Source organism: Cervus elaphus, chromosome 15, assembly GCF_910594005.1.
Source record: "Cervus elaphus chromosome 15, mCerEla1.1, whole genome shotgun sequence".
Classification (NCBI taxonomy): Eukaryota; Metazoa; Chordata; class Mammalia; order Artiodactyla; family Cervidae; genus Cervus; species Cervus elaphus.
Window position 1 is genome coordinate 61,963,718 of NC_057829.1, and position 27,291 is coordinate 61,991,008.

General features: G+C 47.9%; 2 protein-coding genes and 1 non-coding gene across 13 annotated transcripts in view; 1 reads left to right on the plus strand and 2 right to left on the minus strand.

The window, feature by feature from the left end:
* The first annotated feature begins 18 nt into the window (after nucleotides 1–18).
* ZDHHC16 (zinc finger DHHC-type palmitoyltransferase 16) lies at nucleotides 19–9,363 on the plus strand. Of its 8 annotated transcripts, none has more exons than XM_043926164.1 (11): nucleotides 19–200; nucleotides 3,862–4,109; nucleotides 4,282–4,476; nucleotides 4,629–4,717; nucleotides 5,111–5,200; nucleotides 5,841–5,886; nucleotides 6,025–6,072; nucleotides 6,909–6,994; nucleotides 7,659–7,782; nucleotides 7,972–8,042; nucleotides 8,771–9,363. In XM_043926164.1, exons 2-11 carry the CDS (start codon nucleotides 3,867–3,869, stop codon nucleotides 8,883–8,885), a joined length of 1,107 nt encoding a protein of 368 aa, XP_043782099.1. In that variant the 5' UTR covers nucleotides 19–200; nucleotides 3,862–3,866; the 3' UTR covers nucleotides 8,886–9,363. The 8 variants fall into 8 exon arrangements, with proteins under 8 accessions (XP_043782099.1, XP_043782098.1, XP_043782101.1 ...); XM_043926163.1 differs by having other exon boundaries at nucleotides 5,111–5,139; nucleotides 5,753–5,886; XM_043926166.1 differs by lacking the exon at nucleotides 6,025–6,072.
* A 207-nt stretch (nucleotides 9,364–9,570) lies between these two features.
* The window catches only part of MMS19 (MMS19 homolog, cytosolic iron-sulfur assembly component), a 36,044-nt gene continuing 18,323 nt past the window's right edge, over nucleotides 9,571–27,291 (minus strand). The window contains exons 6-31 of one of the 4 annotated variants that reach the window (XM_043926161.1): nucleotides 26,978–27,047; nucleotides 26,473–26,601; nucleotides 26,325–26,386; nucleotides 20,087–20,173; nucleotides 19,578–19,652; nucleotides 19,090–19,167; nucleotides 18,314–18,452; nucleotides 17,917–18,071; nucleotides 17,584–17,662; nucleotides 17,052–17,177; nucleotides 16,777–16,858; nucleotides 16,369–16,466; nucleotides 16,102–16,251; nucleotides 14,686–14,841; nucleotides 13,538–13,637; nucleotides 12,932–13,034; nucleotides 12,715–12,783; nucleotides 12,383–12,509; nucleotides 11,819–11,919; nucleotides 11,624–11,680; nucleotides 11,291–11,477; nucleotides 10,882–10,964; nucleotides 10,577–10,741; nucleotides 10,435–10,494; nucleotides 10,046–10,146; nucleotides 9,571–9,965 (exon numbers count right to left, since the gene is read on the minus strand). In XM_043926161.1, coding sequence (XP_043782096.1) covers nucleotides 9,938–9,965; nucleotides 10,046–10,146; nucleotides 10,435–10,494; nucleotides 10,577–10,741; nucleotides 10,882–10,964; nucleotides 11,291–11,477; nucleotides 11,624–11,680; nucleotides 11,819–11,919; nucleotides 12,383–12,509; nucleotides 12,715–12,783; nucleotides 12,932–13,034; nucleotides 13,538–13,637; nucleotides 14,686–14,841; nucleotides 16,102–16,251; nucleotides 16,369–16,466; nucleotides 16,777–16,858; nucleotides 17,052–17,177; nucleotides 17,584–17,662; nucleotides 17,917–18,071; nucleotides 18,314–18,452; nucleotides 19,090–19,167; nucleotides 19,578–19,652; nucleotides 20,087–20,173; nucleotides 26,325–26,386; nucleotides 26,473–26,601; nucleotides 26,978–27,047 — 2,667 coding nt within the window. In that variant the 3' untranslated portion in view covers nucleotides 9,571–9,937. Of the gene's footprint in view, nucleotides 9,966–10,045; nucleotides 10,147–10,434; nucleotides 10,495–10,576; nucleotides 10,742–10,881; nucleotides 10,965–11,290; nucleotides 11,478–11,623; nucleotides 11,681–11,818; nucleotides 11,920–12,382; nucleotides 12,510–12,714; nucleotides 12,784–12,931; nucleotides 13,035–13,537; nucleotides 13,647–14,685; nucleotides 14,842–16,101; nucleotides 16,252–16,368; nucleotides 16,470–16,776; nucleotides 16,859–17,051; nucleotides 17,178–17,583; nucleotides 17,663–17,916; nucleotides 18,072–18,313; nucleotides 18,453–19,089; nucleotides 19,168–19,577; nucleotides 19,653–20,086; nucleotides 20,174–26,324; nucleotides 26,387–26,472; nucleotides 26,602–26,977; nucleotides 27,048–27,291 lie in introns of all 4 variants that reach the window. The other 3 variants (XM_043926159.1, XM_043926160.1, XM_043926158.1) reach the window with 3 other exon arrangements.
* On the minus strand, nucleotides 15,646–15,763 carry LOC122709755. The gene has a single exon (XR_006345717.1). It is a non-coding gene; the product is annotated as a small nucleolar RNA SNORA28 (small nucleolar RNA).

Sequence of the window (27,291 nt, forward strand, 5' to 3'; positions counted from 1 at the left end):
TTCGGAACGCTTGCGCTTGCGCCTGTGGACAAGGATGGGCGGGCGGTGGGTCCGGGTCTGCAGGCTGGACCTGTGGGCGGCGGGCCATGGTTGGTTGCGTTGAGCCGGGCCGGTGGACGCCGAACTGGAGGGGGTGGCAGTGAGCGGCGGCGGAGGCTGCGGAGTTCGACTTGGCTGATTGAGGAGTCGGCCGGCGGCAGGTAAGAGCGAAGCTGCGGCCTTTTCTACCCAGTCCTGTCGCTTTTTTTAGGGTCGGGCCCTGTTCCCGGGCCTTGTGAGCCCGAGTTCCTGCTCTGCACGGTCGTGCCCTCGAACCGGACGGAGCACACCCTCTGGGCAGCCCTGAGGCGTGGAGCTGGAAGGTCAGTCCAGCCAACTCTCCCATTTCACAGATTTGGAAATTCATCCCCAGGGACAGGATTCGAATTGTACCGTATCACTAAGATAGTTCAAGATAGAGACCGAACGGGTACTCAAGTTATTTTTTACGTTCAGTCTATCATTCTTTGACCATGCCAGCCTTAATTATTGAGAAATAAAACGTTTCCTCAGTTTCTGTGACTGCAGCCTCCGATCTTGCGGAAGCGTGCTAGTCTGGAAGGAAAGTCTGCGCATGAATTAGTGTTGCTCTTACTGATGATTGAGACTTGCCGCTTGCGACTGTAAACACCCTGAAAACAGCATCTTTGTTCAAATGAGTTTTGTCGATTTTGTTTCCTCTGCCCTTTGGTGTCTTTGGAATCCATGTGTGTACTCCCACCCCTAACAGTCCCCATGTCCAGTTTCCCCTTGGGAAAGAGTTGGTGACTGAGAGCCTTGGAGAGAGGAGAGTGCTGTGACGTACACTCCCCTCTGATCTGGTGGCACGTGTCACTACATTGCTAGTACTGAGGGATCAGAGTGTTCAAGGCTTGTGTTGGGGGTGGTGCTGCTGCTGCTGCTGCTAAGTCGCTTCAGTCCTGTCCGACTCTGTGCGACCCCATAGACAGCAGCCCACCAGGCTCCCCCGTCCCTGGGATTCTCCAGACAAGAACCCTGGAGCGGGTTGCCACTTCCTTCTCCCATGCAGGAAAGTGAAAAGTGAAAGTGAAGTCGCTCAGTCGTGTCCGACTCTTAGGGACCCCATGGACTGCAGCCTACCAGGCTTCTCTGTCCATGGGATTTTCCAGGCAAGAGTACTGGAGTGGGTTGCCATTGCCTTCTCCGTTTGGGGTGATAGGGAAACTCTATTTCCTGCCCTGTTCACTTCCATCACCACCCCTCACCCCCAACACACAGTTTTTTGAACTCTGCTTTATCTCAGTTTCCTGAGATGAAAACTTCCTGTGCTCAGTTGTGGTCCCGTGGACTACATATTTCTTCCCTGGCATTCCCATACCTGCCCCCAAACCTCACTAAGTAAAATAAAGGAAGGGGGCCTTGGTCTCAGACTTCTTTTACATAATCTGGTTTTAAGCTCTGCACCTACAGCTTTCAGCTTACATGTTTATGTTGATTACTGGTTGGATAGTTTTCTAGAATGACTTTTAACTCTGAAGTGCAGTGATTCCACCAGTGGTTTTCATTTCTCTCTTTATTGATCATGAAGAATGTAGCGGCGTACACTTATTTCGTGTTATCACGTTGGCAGGAGTGTCCTTGTTGTTACTTGTAGGACAGGTGGACATCTGACCAGCCTTTCCACTTAGGCATCCCTCCAGTTTGTTCATTCAATAAGTATTTATTGAGTACTTCCATGATCCAGGTATTGTGCTAAGCACTTTGTAAACATTTCATTTGTATCTTACCACCTGTATATATATAGTCATAAAGTGGGTAGAGCAGAAAGGTGCCTTAGTAGTTAATCCTAGTCTCTCATCAGTGGGAACACAAGAAAACTGAATCCCAACAGAATTTGGTGGTTTGCCTAAGGTCACAGATCTACTTCAGGGCAGAATTGAATCCTAAGTAGTCAAGTTATGGGGCAGGTGAGAGTTGGTAAGTCTGGTTTTTGAGGCATTTCCTGTAGAGTTTAGTAATTCCCGAAGTAGCTGAGACAGTCTAAAAAGTGGAGAATCAGAAAATGAAGTTTTTTTTTTTTCTTCTAAACAGGAGAGATGGCATATAATTTTTGTTTATTACAGATAAGGCACACATCTTATTTGCACGCTGTTGCTGTTAAAAGTATTTTAGTAAATAGAAAACTCTTCATTAGCTCTAGTGAGGGAGTGAATGATGGTGTGGATAACCTAAGTCACTTGGATTTGTTTTGGGGTGAAATGTTTCGTTCCACTGTTAGATTAGATTGTCGCTGTACACTATTTGAAAATTTATGCTTCCAGCCAAATCATGATTCCACACAACAGGAGTCCAAGTCAAAGGAGGTAGGAAGTTTGAGCTTTTCCTTTTCCTCTTTTCTGCACTGTCCCTTTGTTCTCTTAGGCACTCGGAGATGATTGGAAATGGCCAACTTACTTTATCCTGCTACAGAAGTAGGTCCCTACTGAATTGTCTGTCTTCTCCTTGCTGGTTTTATCTGCTGGCTCTGTTTTTGCCTTAAGTCTTTAGGGGGCTTATGGAAGGAGGTAATTAAGTTTTCTTTGAAAGACCTCTTGTGGGGATGGCAGGGTGTAAGGGGAGTACCTTGCTCCAGTTACTGAAATGACACCATCCCTACAGTGGGGCAGCCTCCTCCAGTTTCTGCTGGGCTTTGAGCTGCCTGTTAAATAAGTCAGTGGAGTTGGAGAGGACGAAGTAGCCATAGGGGAAAATCAGATGATTTCCTCTCTGATAAGACCTTTTGTTTGCAGAATTGATGAGAATATCATCGAAGTAATCTGTGTGTTCTGTTCTGGGCATTGCCTGGGTAGCCGACCTCCCATGGCTGTTAGCTGAGGTAAAAATCACATGGAGGAGGTTAAGGCACTTTGAGAGGAGCTATGCACAGCGCTAAAGAGCTGGACAGGCTGGTTGGGACACCTGGGGCCAGGGCAGCAGCTGCAGAGAAAGCTCTCAAGTATCCAGCTAGAACAGAGCAAGGGAAACTCATTACTCAGAGGGCAGACCTCTTCTCTGAGGTCTTCTTCCACTGTCCTCCATACCGCCATGTCTCCTGCTTGGTGGTGGTGGTCTGCTCAGGACCCGAGTTGTTTTGTTCATACTTGGGGTGGGGATGGGACTAGAATTGGAGACAGGGCATCTTATGTCATGCAAGGGGGAGGTAAGCTGTCCCCACAGGAGACAGGGACTCTCATGCCCCCAGGCCGGTAATGGCAGTAGGACAGATAAGTGTCTTTTGCCCAGATAGCACCAGGGAAGATCTAGGTGCAGGATTCGCATGATGTGAACTCACTCCCTCACTACTGTTCCTGGTAAAGACAGTTGTTAGGAGGTAGGGGCTTCCCTTGTGGCTCAGACGGTAAAGAATCCGCTTGCAATGCAGGAGACCTGGGTTCGATCCCTGGATTGGGAAGATCCCTTGGAGGAGGGCATGGCAACCCACCCCAGTATTCTTGCCTGGAGAATCCCCATGGACAGAGGAGCTTGGCGGGTTACAGTCCATGGGGTCGCAAAGAGTCGGACACAACTGAGCAACTAAGCATAGCACAGGGCAGGCAGGAGACCCCGGACACCTCTGCCACAGTGGCCAGGCCCACAGGACCATGCGGATAGCTTTGTGCACATTGGTTGGGCTCTACGCAGTGGTCTGTCCACATAGACAATTCCAGAGACCCTGCTTGAGCTTGGAGCTGCCTCCCTATTTCCCAGCTGGTGACTGGCCCAGAGGGCCTCAGCCTTAGGTCTCTGCCTTTAAGCTGCCCACTGGTGGGGCAGGGAGGGACAGGACCCAGGCTGGCCCCTCACGGTGCTGTGCTTTCCTAGGAGCCATGCGGGGCCAGCGGAGCCTGCTGCTGGGCCCTGCCCGCCTCTGCCTGCGCCTGCTCCTGCTCCTGGGCTACAGGCGCCGCTGCCCACCTCTGCTCCGCGGCCTGGTGCAGCGCTGGCGCTACGGCAAGGTCTGCCTGCGCTCCCTGCTCTACAACTCCTTCGGGGGCAGTGACACTGCCGTGGACGCTGCCTTTGAGCCTATCTACTGGCTGGTGGACAATGTGATCCGCTGGTGTGGGGTGGTGAGTGATGCCCGGGGGCAGGAAAAGGGCTGTTTGGGGAGCGCATGTGTCTGACAAACCTACCCTGGATCGGGACCCACACCGGCCCCCTACCCTTGGGAAGCTCCTGAGTCTGCTCTGGGCATTGCCAAGCTCTCTCACGGCATCTTCCTGACCTCCCCGGTGTTGGCAGGTATTCGTGGTGCTGGTGATTGTGCTGACCAGCTCCATCGTGGCCATCGCCTACCTGTGTGTCCTGCCCCTCATCCTCCAAACCTACTCCGTGCCCCGGCTCTGCTGGCACTTCTTCTATAGTCACTGGAATCTGATTCTCATCGTCTTCCATTACTACCAGGCTATCACCACCCCACCTGGATACCCACCCCAGGTGGGTACCCCCCTCCAGGGGCATGGGGGTGGAAGAGAACTGCAGGCCACAGGAGCCAGTCCCAGGAACGGGGAGGGAGAGTGCCTTGGTGTTTTTGAGGTACGAAACCGGTGCTGCCACAGTCGTCATGTTGCTTTTCTCCCTCTGCACAGGGCAGGAATGATACGACAACAGTCTCCATCTGTAAGAAGTGCATTAACCCCAAGCCAGCCCGAACACACCACTGCAGCATCTGTAATAGGTGGGTCTCTGGGAACCCCAGCCATGGCCCTTTTGCTGTAGCCCCAGGGCAAAACCTAGACCTGGCATTTGCCCGGACATTCATGGGGTACCCTGTCATGTGCCAGGCCTTGTGTCCTGAGGACATGGGCCCCAAGATGGTCCTGCGAGTTATGCGTTATCACTGCTTGGGGAAAGTGAGTTTCAGAGAGAGGGGTCAGAGTAGGCAAGAGACCTGAGTTACCTTGTCCGGTGTCATGTAGCCAGTGAAGCAGGGTTTGAAGCAAGGCCTGGCTGTCCTCAAAGTCTGTGCCCTTTCCGCCTCAGCAGGATGCTGGTCCTTGTAGGAAAGGATTGGCACTGACATCTCAAGAACCTTGGCCACCGTAACAGAGCCTGTGTCCCTCCCTCACAGGTGTGTGCTGAAGATGGATCATCACTGCCGTATCCTTTTGCTATCTCCTCTGCCTGAAACCTCCTCCTCTAGCTCCAGAGCACTGCACAGGTTTAAGAGTCGCAGGCCCAAGGCTTCTAGCTTCACCCTGCAGAGAACGCTGGGCTCAGGGGAAGTTAGTAGAAGAGCAGTTGTGGGGACCAACCATCTCCTGGGAATAGCAGGAGGCTTATGTGCCTTCTGGGACGGATCTTCTGGGAGCAAGGCCTCTCTCAACAGCTGTTTCTTTCGTAGACTTTCGCGTTAACATCTATCGGATGGCAAGAGAGGTTTTGTTCAGTGGGTTGTCCAGTGGGGGTTCAGATAGAACCATCAGTCCCTTTCTGCTGTCCCACACAGATGTCTGGTAAACCCGTTTGAATATTGGCAGACTCATTTTACTGAAGGATTTCAGTTTTCATGATCTCCCGGTGGGACTTGTGTGGGCTTTGAAAAGCTTTAATACTTTCACCTCAACTTCAGGGAAGTCCCATATTTTTCTGCCTTTGGTGATGGAATCCTTGGGCCTGGATGATACTGTTAGGAACCACAGATAAACCGGAGAAACCAGGACATCCCCTGAAGTTGTGTGTTTGGTCTTGTCCTTAATCCTTTCCCCACCAGCCTGGCTAAACAACTGTGTGGGCCACTATAACCATCGGTACTTCTTCTCTTTCTGCTTTTTCATGACTCTGGGCTGTGTCTACTGCAGCTATGGAAGCTGGGACCTTTTCCGGGAGGCTTATGCTGCCATTGAGGTGAGCCCATAGTTAGGAAAAGAGCAGCTCAGTAGAGAGCACTTCGGGGTGTGGAATTTGTTCCTAAGAAGGGGCTGGTAGCATCCCCCTCTCCTAGAGGCTTGAGAGTGTAACCAGCACTGTTTTCCATCCCCTTAGAAAATGAAACAGCTCGACAAGAACAAACTACAGGCGGTTGCCAACCAGGTGGGCTGTCCCCACCCCACTGCCTCCTGCTGCTCAGGCCAGGGGTATAGAGTTGCTGAGGCAACTGGGGCCCACCTGTTAGTCGAGTTGTAGAGATTGGGCTCGGCCAGTCGAGACTGGATCAGGGGTGTTCTGGGGGCTGCCTGCCACAAGCAGATCAAGGGGCCTGGGGACAAACTGGGAGTCCCTGGTATGTGAGTTTTTGGCTCCCTATCCCATTTCACCTTCTTCAGGCTGAGCAAGGGCTCTGCCGTGGTGATGGCCTGAGCAGCAAGGAGTCCATGTTAGTCTGTGTAATGGGGTTCCAGGGGACAGAGGTCGGGCTGGGCCAGTCTGATGATCCTTTGCTCCTGGTCTGTCTGCATCTGCATCAGGATCCCCGGGCCTTTTAGGACTTCTTGTTCTGAGCAGATTGTCGGCTTGAGATTGTGCCTCTGCTGCCCTTTTGGTCCTTAGTGGGGCTCCCTGTTCTCCCTCTCCAGTCATTCTATTCTGGGTGTGATCTGGTCCCCTCTCTAGGGGATTACAGCCACACAGTTCTAACTGGGAAGTGGAGTGGCTTCCCCTGGAGCCCCGTTTGTGTTGTCAGAGCTAAAGGCCCAGGGTCGGTCCCTCCTGTGCTTTACCATCCTGTCCAGACCCGCTCTGCCCAGTGTATGTCCACATGACGATGCCACTGGCTTGGTCCACCCATCTGGCTGCTGCCCTGACTCCTCTGTGGCTTAACCCCCTCTCTTCTTGCCCTGGGCCTGGATCACTTCCCTGCCTGCAGGTGCTGGGCTCTGGTGGAAGCCAGCAGAGTCAATGAGCCAGACTATGCTGTTTTCTTTTTCTAGACTTACCACCAGACCCCACCACCCACCTTCTCCTTCCGAGAAAGAGTGACTCACAAGAGTCTTGTCTACCTCTGGTTCCTGTGCAGGTATCTTAACTCTCATTTTTGACAGCTGAAGGGAGGGGCAGCTTCAGAAAGCCTTTTACAGTGTCCACACAGGCAGGAACCCCTCCCTGTGTGAACTGTTGCTGTTCTTAGTCTCACTTAGGGTGGCCAAGAGTAGAGCTTAATTTTCTTCAGCATTTTAGGGGAGGGAACACGAAGGACTTAACACTGAGGGTTTGGTATGTGCCGAGGGAAGCTCAACTCCTCCTTTTAAGAGCAGATGCATTTTGTAGAGGAGGAAAATTGCAGATGTGAGGGGGTGAGGTGATTTGTTCTGTGATACACAAGTAGAGATGGTAGAGCTGGAATCTGATGTGCCATTTTATTTTGATCCTTGGTGCTTTTACTCCCCTTTCCTGTCTCCCAAGCATGGGTATTTTAGGAAACATATAACATTTTCATTAGTAATAGACTTATTTCCCCATTCTCCTTGCCAAATAATTTATTCTTAGCCCATATAGATGCTTTTTCATGAATGCTGTTTTTATCAGTAGATGCAGTGAAGTAAAAGTTCATCTAGGACCCATCGGCTGGGAGAGAAGGCAGAAGTCCCTCCCCAGTCACTGTTGCTCAGTGCAATTTCAGACCTACTCATGGCCTCTAACCCTGTCCATGCCACCCCCAATCTTTGCCCTTCTTCTCGCAGTTCTGTGGCACTGGCCCTGGGTGCCCTGACTGTGTGGCACGCCGTGCTCATCAGTCGAGGTGAGACTAGCATCGAAAGGCACATCAACAAGAAGGAGCGTCAGCGGCTGCAGGCCAAGGGCAGAGTGAGTAGGGCTGGGACTCGGGCGCTGGGGTGAGTGGGTAACCAAACCAGCTGTTCTGTAAAGAGCTGGTTTTTCTCCCATGGTCAGGGCCAACTAGGGCAGGCCTGAAGCCCAGAACTTGCCTAGCCAATTTAGGCTCAAAATTGGTTTAAGGAAAAGGGTTCCTAGAAACGTTTTTCTTTGCTCTAGGTTTTTAGGAATCATTACAACTATGGCTGCTTGGACAACTGGAAGGTATTCCTGGGTGTGGACACAGGAAGGTAAAGTAAAACCTCTAGACCAGCACTGTCCATTGCACTTTCTGTGTTGAGAACATCCTACACCTGTGTTGCCTAAGGCATCAGCCACTAGTCACATACGGCTTCTGAGTGTGTGAAACGTGGCTCATGTATTAGTGGACTGAATTTTAAATTTAATTTCATTTTCACCAATTTAATTAGGCACATGTGGCTACTGGCTATTCTATTGGTACAGTACCAGATGACTACAGTGGAATCCTGAAAGCTGTTCTCAGGAAGGGACCTCTAGCTGGGGTCTGTCGGCCAGCAGTGACCTCTCAATTGTATGGCAGTGTTGGATTTCAAACAGATAACTTGTGGGACTGAAGTTATTTGTGACAGAGGTCCTAAGACAATAAATGAAGCTAGCTCCCTCAGCCCAAGGGAAAAGGTAAATCATTTTTCAGATTGCAACTACTGAGGCCGTAATAAGTAGGTGACCATTAAGTACCTGCCCTCCTCCTTTTTCCTATCCTCATTATTGCTGCCTGTCACTGTGCTCGCAGTGCCCCTTAGAAGTTAGCTCAAAACCTCTAAAGGCCTTCAAAAGGCACCAAAGGGTATGTTTCTTGGACTAAATTGGAACTTCTGTTACTTTTGTGATGAATGCCAAGGTAGCTTCAGACTGCCTTGCGCTTTCTTTGCTGAGGCATGAGGATCAGGAAGACCAGGAAGGCCTGGATCTCAGGAGTATTTGTCTTCTCTTACAGGCACTGGCTTACTCGGGTGTTGTTACCTTCCAGTCACTTGCCCCACGGGAATGGAATGAGCTGGGATCCCCCGCCCTGGGTGACTGCTCACTCAGCCTCTGTGATGGCAGTGTGAGCGTGTGAGCTGGAATGTGTCAGCCACAACTTGAGCACCACCCTGCTTCCTGTGTTGCCTCAAGGGCCTCCAAGGATAGCTTCTTGGGATCCTTGAGCCAAAAGAGCCAGAGGGCCTGCCCCAGTGTACCATGCAGGGATAGCTCAAGGACTGGTCTCCTGGCTGTTGCAGAAGCAAGGCATGATGTGGAGAAATCCTAGGACTGATGTCCGTTTACTCAGGCAAACAGAAGTTCCAGCCCCAGACTGGAGATCAGGCAGCTAGCAACCTTGCCAGGTTGACCCCGACCTCCTCCAGGTTACAGCACTAGGGTTGGCCACCACCTCTTCCACTTGCCATCTGAGGAAACAGCTGAATGGTAGAGATGAGATTCTGGCTTCTCAACAGGGCAAAGATACCAGGCCTACTGCTGAGGTCACTGCCACTTCTCATGTGCTGCTGAAGGGAGCAAAAATAAAGGTATTTGATTTTGTAAAGACCTGTAGCTTTTCACTCTTTGCCTTTCCTGTGGGACGGGGAAGGGGGAAATCAGGGTTAGGGCCTAGTGAGCAGGTGTTCTGGTCCTGCCACCCGTGCCTTACTTGGAGGGGTTGGATGTCCTGAACAATCCCTACCGTTTCTGTTCTAGGTTAGGCAGTGATGCTTCTGAGGCATAAGTGGAAGAGGGAAATAACTGACAGCCCCATTAGCAAAAAAATCTTTTATTCTCCAGCAGGTACACACACACCACCCTCCCTGGTCCTCAGGGCCACACACATCTGCATTCACCCTCAGCAGCATAGCTCCCTTTTTCTGACATATAAATGGAAAAGCCCCAAGACCAGGGATCATTCTTCAAATACAAGTAGTCTCACGCGCAGTTACTTCCCAAAACCATTAGAAATCAGGATTTCTGTATTTCTTGTACAGCCATGTGGCAGAGGCCTGGCATTCATGTTGTGTCTGTGGGAAAGGCAGTCAGGGGCCAGCGGTCTCCCTGCCTGGGCAAGACGGCTCGATGGTTAGTAACTTCAGGTTAGACTGTCAGTCAGTGTAGGCCAGGGATGGGGGGCTCAGCTGCCAGGGCTCCCCAGCAGAAACCTGTAGGCAAAAAGAATGTTGACCGCATTGGCGGTGAGGCTTGCTTCAGTCCTATCTCTCCCTGTGACCTAGAAACTCACCATTCTCCCCTGGCTGACACTGCTTCCTTACGCACCAGCCTCTTCTTGTCATCCAAGGGTTTGGCTAAGGCCCGGATCACCTGTGGTTTGTACGGCAGCAGCTGTGGAGTTAGAGGACCTAATCAGACTTGTTCAACCAAGGTAACCAAAAAAGCTGCTCTGACTCTACATCTAATACTCTTCCTATTCTTTACTGACTCCAGACAGTGCTGTGTGGCAGGCTGGCCATTCTATTTTCAGGGACTCAGGAAATCCTTGCCGATCTGTACTACATAGCGCATACCTCAGTAGCACAGCCGGGTGGCCAGTCCTGCCTGCTTAAGGTAGAAAGGTGCCCCTGGCTCTTCTAGGAAGTTTCCAGGCCAGAGAGGGACACCTGTGGTACTCACCACGGGGGTGGGCAGGTGAGTGAGGGCGTGCATACACTGCAGAGCAGCGATCCGGACCGCCTAGAACACAACCGTAAGGAGGTGAGGGGAAACCCACGAAGGGGAGACGTACAGGGCAAAGAGTTATTAAGGCTCAACGCACCATGGAAGGGCTGGCACTGAGGTTCAGGAACTTGGTGACAAGGGTGTCAACGTGAAGACTCATGACCTGGGGCGCTTCCAGTAGAAGAGGCTGAAGGCAGCTGAGGGTGGAGAGCTGCACCACGGAGTCGGGGCAGGACAGGGCCTCCAGCAGCAGGGAGAGCAGCTAAGGGGTCACAGGAGAGGGGGGGTGACCACATTTTGGTGAGCCTGCTTCTCCTCCCCTTTCTAGCCCCAGCACGGCCGGCGGGGGGAGCGTGGGCAATGGCTTGGTCCCTGCTTAAAGGCTGTGACGGCAAGGCTTACCGTGGGCAGCTCTGGCAAGAGCACAGGCTTTGGCAGCCTGTTAAGTACATGAGACAGACCCTTAAGGTAGTTTGGCTTCACATCTGCAAAAAATGGAAAAGTTTAGGGGAAAACTGGGCTCAGACAGAGCTTGGGAATTCAATTCCAATCTCTGGTGAAGCTGGGACATCAGCCTACAGAGATTTTTATTTTTTCTTTTTTACAAAAAAAACAAAAAGCCCCTGGGGCTCAGAATAGGCAAGGCATACCCATCAAATGAAAAGAGTGGGTCAAGAATCTAGATGTTCACCCTCCAGTACAGGCCATGTTATGCTCTACAAGTACTCAGGTCCTAAATTCTTTTAGAGACTGTGGCCTGAACAAAGGAGAGGTCTATATATTTGAGGGCCTTCCTCTAACCTCTCCTCACCTTGGGGAGCAGCATGGAAGCCCCGGACCAAAGCGGGCACGTTATCTGTGAAGAACCGCTGGCGAAACATGATCCGCACTTCAGCATGGCCAGCACGAGTTAGCACATCAGTGCAGTCGGACATGAGCAGAGAGAAGCCATCAGCTGCTGCCGGGCCTAGTTCTGGATCACTCAGGAGGCCCATGAGCTGGAGGAAAGAAAGCTTTTGAGGTATGTCAGTGGGGAAGGATCTTAAATACCAAGAAGAGGACAGCAGTCATTTTGGGGCGGAAGAGGATCAAGAGCAAAGTTCCTGTTTAGATCCTAGGTTCTGCATGTTCAGCAAAGACTTACCCGGTCTGTAAGGCAGGAACTGAGAGGATGGTATCTAAGCACTAAGGCCTTTGTGACCTGTCACCAGAGAGAAAGAACAGTCAGGGCAAGATGCCCAAACCCTGAGAAGCATGCAGATGGTTCAGGGTTCAATGGAGAGATTTTATTTAACCAGATTAACTGCTCTCTCTAACAAACTCCATTCCGACTCCTTACCCAGAGAAGCAGTGTGAAGGCCTGACTACGACAGGGCCCAGAGCTCAGCCCAGCCTCCACTTTGTCCACAGCCAGCTGCAGGAATTCATCCAGCTGTTGCCCTAAAAAGGAGGGAGGAAATGCTGACGCATGTGTCTGTTTTGACAACAAAGGCTGTAAATCCTTTAAATGCAGAAGCCATTAGAAAAGAACAATGTCATTTTGGCTGTGGAGACTTGGCCCACTCAGCTCTAGGACACCAGCATGCGCCTGGTATTCTCATAATGTTGGGGTGCTGCCATTTGAAAAGTCTAAAAGTCTTTTTTTTTTTTTTCCAAAAAGAGCTGTCCACTTCTAATAATTACCTCTGATAGCTCCCTGTAGGGAACAGGAGGACAGAACTAGACAAGAGTACTCTGGTTGAAGCCCTTATACATCCTATAAAGCTTTGCCCAGCTCTGGTCTTGACTCTTGTCCCAAGAGCTGTCCCATGGAAAGCCTGATTATATTAGCAAACTCCTTTTAAAGAGAGAATGAGTTACTAAACTTCAAGATTGCATCAGAAGTTGATTCTCCCTCCAGTACCTGCAGGGTGCTTGTTCAGGAGTCCTGCGAAGCACTTGGCGGCAGCAGTAGAGGAGAAGGGGCAGCTCTGGCAGCAGCTCAGCTCTAAAAGCTCCCGCATGAGTCGGTTCAGCTGTGGGATTTCCACCTGTAGAAAACCTGGTCATGTCATGGACCCAGAGAACACTTGAACTCCAGGAGACACCCAGGAGAGAGTGGCAGCAGGGGCCAGGGTGAAGGAGAAGTGAATTCTCCAGTGGCAAAGGCAGAAAATCAGCTTAGCTGTGACAAATTTCAGCCCAGAAGTCACCTGGGCTCCAGCTCCCCTGGTCACAAAGGTTGTGGTCACTTACGTTTCGAGGCAGGGAGCAGACAAAGGCCATAAGCAGTGCAACCAGTCGCCTCTGCCCTGAGGAGCCATCCTGTAAGGAAGAAGAGCCCTATCAAGCCTGTCCCACCAGCAAGAGACTTGTGGCCCTGATGACACCCATCCCAGATTTGCCAGAAAGATCTGGAGGGCAGATGTCCCAAGACTGTTCCCCATCTGGGTCTGATCCATCGGACCCTCACCTGGAATGGCTGGAATCTGCCAGAGAAGCTGTTTTCAGGCAGGAAGGAGATGTTGCCGTCCAAGAAGAGGGGCACGACGTGGGCGACACTCTGCGTGGCTAAGCTAGGGGGTACACCTAGTGTCACCAAGGAGCCAGGGTTCTACAGCAGCCCTGGGGTTCCCGGGACTCACTGAGTCCAGGGACCAGAGCATGCTCATTCACACCTTCAACAAACACTAACTTAACACATACTATATGCCAGGAACCATTCCTGTGTTAGGCCTTGGTGCTACAGCAGTGACCCAGTCAGATCAAATCCCTGTTCCCTTGGAGCTTACAATCTAGCAAGAGGACTCAGTGTATATGTCAAAAATGCTTCAGAGGTGACTCTTAATGCACACCTATCTGTAGCTAAGAACCATCAGTCCATGGCTCCCCAAACCCCCATCCACAGTCCATGGCGCTAAAAGACCCCTTCTTTCTTTGCCAATAAGACTTACAAAACAAATAACCACCTTCACATTTACATTTGGGTGAGAGGACAGCTCAGAAGGAAATCATCTGCTGCTGCTTCTCAAGAATGCTAGCCTCCCCGGGATCAAGTCGCATGCATGATGATACTCACTCAGGGCTCAAGTGGGTGGTGGCAGTGGCGATGACCGACACCATGGTGGCCAAGACCTCATCCTCCAGCAGGACTTTTTTCAGAACTGAATGCTCCTTCTCTGCCAAATCAACACACACACATGCCCAGGCCATGGCTGTGGCTCACATGCTGAGGCCCTGTCCCCCTCGTGCCTTTGGGCCTTTACAGCAGGAGCAGTTTGTAACCTGTCCTTCAGTAGTGCTGTGGCCCTGGGAACCAGCGAGGCACCAGAAGCAGGAATGTCTAATGTGGGCCACAGGGAGTTCCCAAGAATTGCCTCTGACTAGACAACAGTGGGAAATAAGGCAAGCTAATAGGAATATTCTTAACATCAGAAATGTCAGTCTTTTCAAAAACTTAAAAGGTAACGTGGATTTATCTTCGCAGCTCCTTTTACACAGCAGCTACCATACACACATACATTACTGTTGCTAAGCATTATGAATTAACTTGTTTAATCCTTACCAACTATCCTGTGATATATAGATATTACTCTCCATCTCCTTTGCACAAGTGAGGAAACAGAGCTTAAAAAGGCTAGATATCTTCACCTAAATCAGCAGGTGGTGGCTCCCCTGGTGGGTCAGACGGTAAAGAACCCGCCTGCAGTGTGGGAGACCCGGGTTCGATCCCTGGGTTGGGAAGATCCCCTGGGGAAGGGCATGGCAACCCACTCCAGTATTCTTGCCTAGAGAATTTCCATGGACAGAGGAGCCTGACAGGCTACAGTCCATGGGGTTGCAAAGAGTCGGGCACAATTGAGTGACTAAGCACATAAGTTAGCAAGTGGTACAGTTGACCATGAGACCCAACCAGGTCTGCTAGACTCCAGAGCCTAATTCTAACTAATCTAATTACACAGCAATTGAAGTGTGTGTGTGTGGGGGGGGGGGAAGTGTGCATCCTTTTGAGTGTTGCTAACACTAGTAGATTTTGGTTCTTTCCAGAGGTCAGCTTGGCACCTTTTGATTAAAGTGAAATCTCATTGTGTGGACACAGAATTCAAAAGACACCTCTGCTGGTGCAAAATGCAATACTAGTGAAACCCTGAGGGTGGCGGTGCTGTTCAACACTAGCGGAAAGGCTGGGGTGAAAGGAGGGAGGGGTGACAAGGATGGGGAAGTTACCTGGCATGGAAGCCTGCACAGCCAAAGCAAGCAGGCAGGGTACAGCTGTCTGATGGAAATACCAGCAGCTCTCGGGGTCTCGTTGGCATTTTTCTGCCACCTGCTGGAGGCTGTGACAGATAGCAATAACTTCACTGGTTCCTGGACTCGTAATCCCTGTGTGGTGAGAAAGTTCTCTGTAAGGTTTTTTTAAAAGCACTCCCAGGTCTGTCAGATACGGGATATAGGAAGAATAATCAAAGATAAGTATCTTATTAATATAAAGAGCCAAGTCAGTTTATCCAGGAATGGAGACCTGCCCTGCCAGCTCTGCAACAGAAGCACTGATACACAGCATGGGGGTGAGGGGAGCTACCCTCCTGCACAGTTGGAAATCTATGTGTCAGTTATAATCATCCTCCTTGAAGCGGTTCTTCCATATCTGCATCTGTGGACTCAACCAACTGTGATCGTGTTGTACTATAGTTTTTACCCAATGAAAAAAATCTGTGTGTGCTGTACAAACTTGCTTTGTCAAGCGTCAAACATACATTCTCCTTTAGTTTTCATAACAACCCCCTCAGCAGTATCATTTCCCCCATTTTATAGAGGAGGATGTGAAAGCTCAATAAATTAGCAGTGGTTTTTCCAGGGTCACAGTAAGTGCAAAAGTCAGGGATCAAACCCAGGCCATGCTCTGAATCCAGTGTTCTTTCTATTCTGTATCAGGTGCTGGATCATCCTCTGTTGACTGGATCAACCACAAAGGATGGGGCAGTACAGAGTGGGGAGCTTAGGGAATTAGTAAGGGCCCATGGCAGGTATGCACAGGTTCGTAACAGCCACAGCCATTGTCACTTGTGAGGAGCAGTGATCTTCAAACTCCAGAGCGTGTACAGTTTACCTGGAGATCCTGCTAAAATGCAGATTCTGACCAGTGGGGCCTGAGATTGTGCATTTCTTTTATATTTCAGCTGGAACCCTGTTTAAGTCTACATGACGCCTTGTCTCACAGAGAAGAGAATACCGGAATAGGCTAGACTTTCCTTCTATAGCAAGCTCAAACTGTGTCAGTTTTATCTGCTGCAGAGTGCTGCTTGCGTGAGATTCTGCATTTCTAACAAGCTCCCAGACCATGCCCGTGCTCCTAGCTGATAAGCTCTATTTTGAGTAGCACAGCCTTACAGTGGTGCTTTTCAATGGATTCCACACTAAAATCGTCGAGGCATTCTCAATAACTGTTGCCCAAATCCCATCCCTCCTTAGAGACTGAATCAGTAGGACTGCATGAGGCCCAGGCAGTCAGCATTTTTTCAAGTTCCTATGTGACTCTTACTAGAGCCACCACTGGAACCACTGTTTTAGACACATCAACTCCAAACCAGACTGCAGCTCCCCCTCCAGCCTAGCTCCTCAGTGAATGTTCCCTGTAGTCACCTCTGTTCATCTGGCACAGATGCTGCAGCAGAAGAGGCAGCGTCTCCTTGACGATGCTGGGATGTGTGGATACAGCTGATAAGGCTTGCAGACAGCGTGGATGCCGGGAGCACCTGGTGGGCCCATCCCCTCTAGCCAAATCTGACTCCTCTGAAAAGCAACCCAGGAGATTAGGTTTCACTTTGTGATGGCAAGCATGAAGGAACCCCCCCTGCCCCACCAACTTCCCTGGGAAGGAGCAAGCCACAGAAGATCAGAGACACGTACCGGTACACAGATCCTCAGCAAGCTTGGGCACTAGGTGGCTGCTGAAGGCCATGGGGTAGAGAGCGGCCAGGGTTCCTGATGCTTCCAGTGCTGCTGCCCTGCTGGGGCACAGGGCAGGTGAGCATAAGCTGAGCTGGGTCTGTGGCTCTCTTGCCAAGGCCTGCCATTAGGCAGATTCAGGATGTGGGCGTCTGAGACCACTTTTCTAAAAAAGCAGGATTCAAGTACCTATACCACTAAGTTGGACAGGGCTTCTTAATGCCCCCCAAAAGAGAACATTCCCACAACAATCGCTCCAACCAGTTAGCAGTCAGAGCCAAGCAGAGTCCATGTCCTCTGGGAAAGCCAAGGGTCAGGAGCCCAGCACCCTGGAACAGCTGGCTCTATCTTGCTGTCTTATATTCTCACCAACTCTGGGAATCCTCCTCCAGGAAGCTCAGTCTGTACAGGTGACCCACTGCTAGCTCCAAGTCCCCAGAAGACAGGAGATCTGTATTAGGAGGAAACATGAACCTCATCTTTCTTCCCCAGCAGCCACCACCATCCTTCCCAAAGTCCTATTAGAAATCCCAAATCATACAGAATTGTGAGAACCAGGGAATAAAGAGTGCTCTTCATTTAAGACAGAAAACCACAGGAAAAGGACCAAGAACTCCAATCTTTTTTCTTTCCCTTAAGTGTACCTGGTTGAGCACCCAACACTGTGAGTGTACGAATGCCAACAAGCTGAAGCTGGGTGTTGGGGTCTGACAGGGCCATGAATATCAGTGAGCATAGCTGGTCCTTGAAGCCACTCAGAGGCCTTTCATCTAGGGAGAGACAGAGTCCAGGTTAGTGGGAAACTTCATTCAGCACTGATGCAAAGATAACGGGGCAGATTTTTTTTTTTTTTTGGCTGTGCAGCGTGGAACGTGGGATCTTAGTTCCCCAACCAGGCATCAAACCAATGCCCCCTGCAGAGAAAGCATGGAGTCCTAACCACTGGACCAGGGAACTCCTGGGAGGTTTAAAGAATTTAATCCATTGGATATCCAGGAAGTACACCGGGAAAAAAAATGAACAGGTCTCATTTCTTAAGTGTTCTCTTGTGCTACAACTTGAGAACAACAGGTTGGCTGTTCTAGGCTACTTCTCTGTAGCACTCCTGGCCTGCCCTCGCTTACAGGGCTACAGTGCTCAGCACCCCAGGACAGCACATCTAGAAGACGGCCTCACCCTTGTCTTCATAGCTCCATTTCTGCTGCAGCTTCAAGAAACCCAGGATCATTTCAAGGATTGTCCTCCGCTGGTTGCTCTGTAATGTTTTAAGGGGTATGGGGGTCAAAGACTACCTTTTAATGGATTTCAGTCTTGCTTTTATGGAAGTGGGGAGAATTATCGCTGTACGTTAAGAGTGTGAGGAAAAGAGTGAACAAGGGAACCAGCAGCAGCTAATGGGAGCAAAACCCAAGATCTACTATATCTAGGCCCAAGTGCAACACAGCTTTCTCTATGAGAGAGCCATCCTAGCCCAGGGTCCCATCATTTAAAAAGATTCTGCTTCCTTACCTGACTGTGCTTGTGGAACTGTTCCAGCAGTAGAGGCAGCACGTTGCTGGTGATGTGGTCGCAGGCCCGGGCAGACGCACCTGCAGCCGCCTGCAGCAGTTTGGCACTAGGCCACACCAGTTTCATGTCCGGTTCACACAGATGGTGCCTGCAGTCTAGAGAGGCAGCACATCACAGACCTGGGGAGTAGGCTGAATGTTGCCTGGTTCCCCTGCAGGTCATAGAAGCTGGAGGCTGAGCCCCAGGACTAGCAGTTATCACTTAAATTTCTTTCAATTCAAAGCAGGGCTCCAGTATGCAAATCACTGAACTTGGGGTCACTCATGAAAGGTCACTGGCCTTAAGGAATTTCCCTCTGTTGTGTGCACTCCCCTTTCTAGCTGCCATGCCCCATTACCCTGTAGAATGTTGCTAAGGAAGGAGTCAAGGAGGTCCTCAGCATCGGCCCTCAGCACAGAGCGAGACAAACACGCAGTCAGGGAGTTGAGGGCCGCCAGGCCCTCGGCCTCTACCCGCTCACTTGCCGTCTGGAACACCTGTCAGGGAGGGGATCCCATGGCTACTGAGGTGAGCCTGCACCAGGTGAGACCCTACCCACCTGCTGCCTATTTCCTTTTGGGGAGAGGGTGGTGAGAACCTTTAGGGCACAACAATGGAAATTAACCCCTCACCTGAGTTTCATCTCAATTGCTGTATTCTCACTAAGTCCTTAGTCCCACTAGGACATTGATACACATACTTTTTTTTCCTTTTCAATTCTGGTTGTGCTGCACAGCATGTAGGATCTTAGTTCCCTGACGAGGGATTGAACCCACGCCCCCTGCACTGAAAGCATGGAGTCCTAATCACTGGATCGCCAGGGACATCCCCACATACTTCTTGAGAAACTGAATGCCGACCTTGAGCGGTGGTTGTTGGGATCCCTTTCCCCAAGTCTCTTCCTCTCCCCCTCTACTCAGTGACCTATGCCCTTTAGCATGGAAGGACAGGAAGTGGGCACTATGGGAGACTGACCATGTCATCACCAAGCAGCTGGCCCTACCCGTATCATTCAACTAGAAATATGCCCCTTGGCTCTCCTGCTGAATACCCAGGCACAGCAACAAAGGGAAAAGGATAGGGTGTGTTATCTCCCCTCATGCCTGACAACTGGTTTATCTAAGTGACACTCACCTCTCTGCGGATAGAAGCCCAGAGGCTGGGGAGGAAGTCCTTTAGTTCTTTCTGTCCATACACAGCACAGCAAGCATTCTGCCAGGGAAAGCAGAGGTTAACAGCTGTCTATACTCTCAGACTTCCTGGGATGTGCAGCCCCCTCAGCATAATGGCACCTGAAAGAGGCAGCTCTCAGCAGTAAAACCAGCAGGGTTTCATAACCATCCTACCCAGATCACCGAAAAACAGGAGCTTGTCCCAACTGATGAAAACAAGCATGAAGAAGGAGCCCTGGTCAGCCTTTCCTCAGCTGCCACTCTGTTACTACAGAACGGGACAAAACGCAGCTGGGGGCAGTAGGACAACCTACAGGCCGAGACCCTGGGTATCCCCCTCCTGAGGCCCAGGGAACAGCTCCCTGGCTCTCCAAGAATCAGTCCATAATCCTGTAGCACCGCTAAATTGTCTAAAGACAGCTGGGTCCTCAAAAGAGAAAAATCACTCACCAGAGTCTGCAGAGAATCCAGCTTGGCACTCAGAATCTCAGAGTCCACTTTCTCAATCAGCAGGGGCAGCAGGAACTGTGGGAGAGAAGGAAGAACTGAAGCACGAGATATGGGTGGTGCTGCAGCTGCACCCAGCCCACCATGTCCTCACTGCCACCAGGCCCCGGGGTAGGTGCTACGTCACCTACGTCACCTCAGTTGCACTGAGTCAGGAGTTGTGACTGTAAACCAATCTCCCTCCCAAGCCATGGCCGGGCTACTACTGACCTGAAACGGGGGCTAGCTGGCAAAGCTAAAGAATCTCAAAAGATAGCACCATATAGTGACTGGATTACTATCTTAAATGAAGAGATGGTAAAGTTTTCTACTTCAAAGGTCTGAAGACACTTGCAGGATGCCATACCCTAGAATGTATACTGAATCTTTCTTTTCCTCCATGCCTTTAACTGTTCTTTCTTCAGACCCTTCTGAGGGTTGAGGCTACATGCCCTAACTCTGGCCAGACCCACCTCAGCAAAGCGTGGTGTAGAAGCCAGCACAGCGCGAAGACTCAGGATGAGATCTTCTCTCTGGATGCCATGGGGATCATTAGGTGGCTGCAAAAGGGAGAAGGGGGCGTGGCCTTGTATATCTCTTTAGACCATGCCTGGACACAGGACTGAACCTACCAACCCTGCAGAACAGGGTGAGATTTATACCCAAATTGCCAGAAAAGTGGTACAAGGCCCCAGAAGGAAGACAGCTTGCTCTTTCGTGTTGTTCCTTGGGAAATTTCTGTCTGTTGGGCCTTTATTTTCTATCTGATCACGCAGTTTCCATCTGATCTATCATTTCACCACTCAGAGATAAGCACCCTTAACTTTCTGGTGCAACTTTCTTCTCTGTATGTAGAGTATTATGACTATGTGATTGGTAACACTGTTTCCCTTTAAAATATATATAGCTTTAGAAAACGTGAATCTTTTGAACATATGGTTTGCTATCTGTTTTTTCACTTTATACATTAGGTACTTTTTTTCATGTTATTATTCTTTCATAGCAGTTGTTTTAGTGGCTGATACTATTTCATTGTGTGGTTGAGCCACAATTTATTTGGATAATCTCCCTTTGATGGACAATTCTATTTTTCCACCTATAAAAGCTGTAATTCTGGCAATATAAAAGCACTGACGATTTCTGTATCAAGAAGGCAGATTTTTTTAAACTGAAGTATACAGTCGACGTATAATATTGTGTTCGTTTCAGATGTACAGCCAAGCGGTTCAGTTACATACATTTATATATGTATCTTTTAGATTCTTTTCCATTATAGGTTATTACAAGGTATTAAATATAGTTCCCTGTTTTATACAGTAAACCTTTGTTTGTTTACTTGTTTTATATATAGTAATATATATTTGTTAATCCTGTTCAGTTCAGTTGCTAAGTTGTGTCCAACTCTTGGCAACCCCATGGACTGCAGCATGCCAGGCTTCCCTGTCCATCACCAACTCCCGGAGTTTTTTCAGACTCATGTCCATAGAGTCGGTGATGCCATCCAACCATCTCATCTTCTCTGTTATCCCCTTCTCCTCCTGCCTTCAATCTTTCCCAGCATCAGGGTCTTTTTTAATGACTCAGTTCTTCACATCAGGTGGCCAAAGTAGTTTCAGTTTCAGCATCAGTCCTTCCAGGGAATATTTAGGACTGATTTCCTTTAGGATGGACTGTACTCCTATATATCCTGTTAATCCTGTATTCCTGATTTATTCCTCCCCAACCTCTTTGAAAACCCTTTGGTAAGTGTAAAGTTTGTTTCCTATGTCTGTGAGTCTGTTTCTGCTTTGTAAATGAATTAAATTTGTATTATTTTTTAGAGTCCACATATAAATGGTAACATATAATTGTCTTTCTGTGTCTTACTTAGTATGAAAATCTAGGGTCCTCTACTTTGTTGCATGTATCTTTTCAAATTAGAGTTTTCATCATTTCCAGATATATACCTGAGGAGTGGGACTGCTGGATCATATAGTAATTCCATTCTGTTTTCCATAGCGGCTGCCTAATTTACATTCCCACCAACAGTGTAGGAGTGTTCCCTTTTCTCCACACACTCTCCAGGCATTTATTATTTGTAGGCTTCTTGATGATGGCCATTCTAGGGGCTTCCCTGGTGGTTCAGATGGTAAAGAATCCACCTGCAATGTGGGAGACCTGGGTTTGATCCCTGGGTTGGGAAGATCCCCTGGAGAATTCCATGGACTGTATAGTCCATGGGGTTGCAAAGAGTTGGACATGACTGAGCGACTTTCACTTCATTTCATTCCGACTGGTGTCAGGTGATACCTCTTCGTAGCTGTAATTTGCATTTCTTGAATAATTAGCAATGTTAAGCATCTTTTCATGTGCCTATTACCCATGTGTATGTCAAGAAGGCAGACTGAAAAAAAGAATCAGATTTTCCTTTTCCTCTTTAGAAACCCCACCAAAAATGTAGTAAGGGGATTTTCTTTTCTTTCTTTCTTTTTTTTAAGATATATAGCTAAAGGGTGAATAGGACAAGAGATACTAGCAACAAAATTGTAAAAGCAGACGGGTAAGAAGAAAATGACTTAGAGCCAAGACAACAGAATCTTCAGTAGGCTTAAGGAAAGCTTAATAACTCCGCATATACACCACACAGTCTCCTCAAAAAGCTTTGCAACCAGCAGTACCAGGTACCTTTGGAACTGGGAGTGGGGTTGGAGAAGCAGTCTGACCTCCCAGATTGCTTCTCAAGTCCTTCCCAGCTGCAGCAGAATCTGGGGGTTTAATTCTTGGAGAGGGTGAGACAGAGCTCAGACAAAAATGCAGTTGAGGGCCTGGGTGCTGAATCAAGAGGTCTAAGTGGGAATTCCCTGGATGTCCAGTGGTTAGGACTCAGCGCTTTCACTGCCAAAGCCCTGGACAGGGAACAAAGATCCTGCAACCTGGGGGTTCCCAAACTGTCCATGTAAGCCACTCTACAGGGAAGTTCATCCTCAATCAGCCCATTCTATGTGCTCAGAGTTCCCACTCAACTTTATAATCCTCACTTTGAAACATGTGCAAACTCCCAAGGATTACTAGGTATCTGAAGAAAGCCCCTAACCTGGAAACAGAGAACAACATAAATTGAAAAAAAACTTGGATGAAACAAAGACCACACATGTGGGGAGAGTTTTCAAGAATGGTAAGAAAGTAATTCATTCATGGGTTAAATAATAATAGAATGCTAGTAAAAAAAAAAAAAACCCCAAAACATTCACAAAATCATAAAAAATTACAATAAAAGGCCCTGGGAAATTCAAAGCATAAGTGCAGAAATGAAAAACAAAATCAACTGCTGGGAGATGTGCTGGCCCTGGGCCTTTCTGCCCTCGGATCCATTCCTCAGGCTGACCATGGTAGGCTGCATTCTCCAGGTTCCCACAATGGCCAAGGTTCAGTCAATGGGAAGCACTTGTAGATGAATGCAGGTCAGAAGGAAAGGAAAACCCAGGACATTTCTTCCCATCTCTCCTATTTAGTGGGCACTTTCACCACTGGTAGCATCTCCTCCTTGGCTCCAGGTCCCACTGAAGGCCTATGTTTTGTCATACTCTTAGCCCCTGAGGTCCAGTAACATCAACTTTTCCCTTTGTCCCTCCAGCCTCAGGGGGGTATGGTTTCCTGCTATTGATAGGTTGCCTTACTATCCCTTCTTTGGCTTCTCAGCTCTCCTATAACTTGTATAAACAATTTCCAGCATTAAATTATTTGTTTTAAATACCAAAGTGGTTTCTGTTTTTCATGCCTGGACTCTGACTGATAGAAAAGATAAAACTAAAATTTTCTTATAAAGTAACAAAAAGGTAAAGGAAGGAAATATGAAAGAAAAGGTAAAAGACTGACAGGAGTTCCAAAAGGAAGGAACAGATAACTAACAGAGGGAAAGAAATCATCAATGAAAGAATGCCAAGAAAATTTCCCAGGCCTGAAGGACATGAACTTCCAGATTGACAGGACCTACCAAGTACCCAATACAATGCATGAAGACAGACCTGTACTAAGGTACATCATTGTGAATTTTCAATATATTGGGGGGAAATAACGCTTAAAAGTTTCCCAAAAAGAGGGGAAAAAAAGTGAACATAAAAGTTTTGCAAAGCAGAAAGAATTCAGACTTCTTTACAGCAATTGAAAATTAGAAGTAAATAAAGCAATGCCTTCAATTTTATACCCATATTATCAATACGTGTGAGCAAAGAATGAAGAGATTCTAGATTTACAAAAATGAAAACATTTTATACTGTTTTTACACCCACGGGAAGCTCATAAGCGACGAGCACCACCAAAATGAGGGAATAAACCATAAAATTAGGAATACGTAAATACAGAAAATGGAGATGATCCAAGAGAAAAGATAAAGGAATCCCTAGATGATGGGAAAGAAAGATTCAGTATTGACTCTGCATTAAGAGTAGGAAGCAACCAGTTAAGACTGTACGGCTAAGACTGGTTTTTACATTTTTAAATGGTTGAAAAACAAATCAAATAATATTTTGTGGCACATGAAAATTACATAAAATCTGAATTCCCAAGTCCATAAATATATTTATTGCAATACAGCCACTGTACCACATTCCAGCGGCGAGGACCATTTCTGTGCTAGAACAGTAGAGGTGAAGAGTTTCAATAGGGAACATATGGCCCACAAGGTCTAAAACAGCAGCTATCTGGCCCTAACTTATACTGCTGTGATCTATGATGATGACAGCAAGTGGCCTATACAGATTGATAAGACCATAAAGAATATTTTTAACACAAATTGTTACACTGAAAGCCAGGTGCCCCTATTTTAACTGACAAGAGCTTTCTGCTTCCCATAGACCACACTGTAGAAAAAAACACACAACTCTGCTCAAATAAAAGAAAGTTTCCAATTATTATCTATAAACTTGTTTTGCCTAGAACATCTCTGAGAAAATATATAAGCAGTTGGGAGCAATGATTATCTCTGAAAGGAACATAGTTGGTGGCAGTAAAGAGGCTTAATTTTCTAAATGTTGCATCATGTTCATTGTACTATCTTTCAAAAAATAAATATCCTTGCCCACCCTAAAATTTTAAGTGCATATATTCCAGCACATATTCCTAAATTTTAGGAATTTATCCTACTGTTACACCCATATACCCACATATGTATGAAATGATACATGTACAGGCAGGGTATGTTAAGTGGCAGCATTGCTTGTAACAGCAAAAGATTAGCAAAAACCTTTGTCCCATGGAGGACAAGTAAAATTAATTAGGTATTTCCATGCAAAGGAAAATCACAGTCATAAAGAATAAAGAGCTAATTTATATACTGTTATGGAACCCTCTCCAAGATATACTGCTAAGTGAAAATGGCAAAGTATAGGAAAAATGTATAAATTACCATTTTTATGGGGAAAGGGAAGAGCACTTTTTAATACATGGATGAAAAAGCTCTGTAAGATACAGACATAATTGATAAAACTGGTTGACAATGGAGAAATAAACTTTATGGTATGTAGATTTTTCACCTATTTGTACCTTTTGTATTTTGAATCCTGTGAATTTATTATCTTTTCAAAACACACACAAAATAAAGTGAAAACAGAGAAATCTGGCAGCCTAACCAAGAGCTTTCAAGAATTCAAAGGCTTAAATACTTCTGAACAGAAATAGTGATACTGATTACAAAAGCAATGAAAAGAATATTAGGAGAGAGGTGGTCCCAGCAAGATGATGTCAGCTAAAATAAGCTGGTAAGAAATTCCCTATGGCAAAAATGGCTTTTTATCTTAAAGGCAGGGAAAGTCAATAGTGAAAGTCACTCAGTCGTGTCCAACTCTTGGCGACCCCATGTACTATACAGTCCATGGAATTCTCTAGGCCAGAATACTGGAGTGGGTAGCCTTTCCCTTCTCCAGTGGATCTTCCCAACCCGGGGATCGAACCCAGGTCTCCCGCATTGCAGGTGAATTCTTTACCAGCTGAGCCACAACAGAAGCCCAAGAATACTGCAATGGGTAGTCTATCCCTTCTCCAGTGGATCTTCCCAACCCAGGAATCAAACTGGGGTCTTCTGCATTGCAGGTGGATTCTTTACCGACTGAGCTCTGATGTAAATTTGATGTGTGTGGTGTAATTCCTTTCATTTCTTCCAAATTACTAATGCTTTCAGTCTACATACCATGAATATCCATATAGTGACGAGACCCTGAGTATCTGGAAAGAGAAGGTAAATCAAGATGCAGAGTGGGAGGAAGGTCTGAGGTCATCAGAGCAAACACCTCCTGTACATACTATGCTCAACTGTGTCCTCTTTGTTTCTATTGCCTGAGATGTGCCCTCAGAATCCAGGATCATATGCTACACATCCTTCAGAAACCAACTGAAATCCTATTTTATCTGTGAGTCAGTTCCTGCCTACTCTAGCTCACACTGAACTGTCTTCTTTGAACAACTGTAACACCACTTGTTTTGGTCCATAATCTCTTGCTGTTACTTAAATGTTTCAGCTTTCAAGGACATGAATCATGTTCTACGATCCTATAGTTCTAAGCAGGAAGTACCTTGTTAAGAAGTTTGCTTTCTCACTTCCCAGTTCACTGACCTGTTAAGTTCTTCAAGGCAGGGATTGTTTCTTTTGTTCACTGCTGTACCCTCAGTGCCTAGAACTGGGCCTGGCACACAATAGACACTCAATATTTGAATGAATGAATGAAAGGTACTACTTACAGGAGTGAAATCAATAGGGAAATAACAAGATGTCACTTCAAACAACTCCTCCACAAAAGGTCCTAAAGGCAACAGAGAAAGAATAAGGACTTATAAGCCTTTCATCTGACAAGCCCCAACCAGCTAATCCAAAACTACAAGGACGTACCCAGGCTATAGTCTCTGGAGATGAGGTCATAGACGATGCGGAAGGCCACCAGAAGATTACGGGGATCCTTTTCCCCATCCATCACCTGGATGAAGCCAAAGGTGAAATCAGCTCCTAGGCCCTTCAGCTCTGGGGAGGAGAGAACAAGGTCACTACTGTCACACAAGATAGAAAGCGGGGCTTTCTTCTGGCCTGTGTTTTCCCTCTATCACTGCCTCCCCCTTCATGCCTCCCAGAGCCGGCCATTTCTGTTTTCCTATTCCAAGAGAGTTCTCAGTGAAGAGAAGATGTGCAACAATATATAATGGTTATGGAGGTAGGAATTTAACACCTCAGCTCAAACTCCATCCTTTCTTTACTGGGGAGTGAGTGACTCCCAGTTCCCCTTTATCTTCCTCTCAGAGTACTGGCTCTTTTATATCACCCTGGGCTAACATCAGTCCTGGTAAAGAGGGGAGAAAAGTTGTGTTTACTTTTTGGGTTTCCCGGAAGTCCTGCCTCTTACCTTCTTCCCGGGTTCGCATGAAGTTGGTGATGATACTATAGACTGTGTGTCGGTCCACCTGTGGCAGGGACTTAGTAGGAGAGACAGGAAGTAAGTAAAGTGCCCAAAGACTACCTCAGCTGACAAAACTATTTCTTGCTTCACCGTCTCTAACTGGGTAATTCTCTTCATACCAGAATAAGATGAACCTCAGAGGAAACGCAGAGAAAAGGTATGGCTATGGCCCAGTAGTCTAGCAGTGGAACCAATAACCAAAACCTGTCTCCTATGTGCCTCACTTTCTTTAGGTGTAAGAGGACACAGGTCAGACGTAA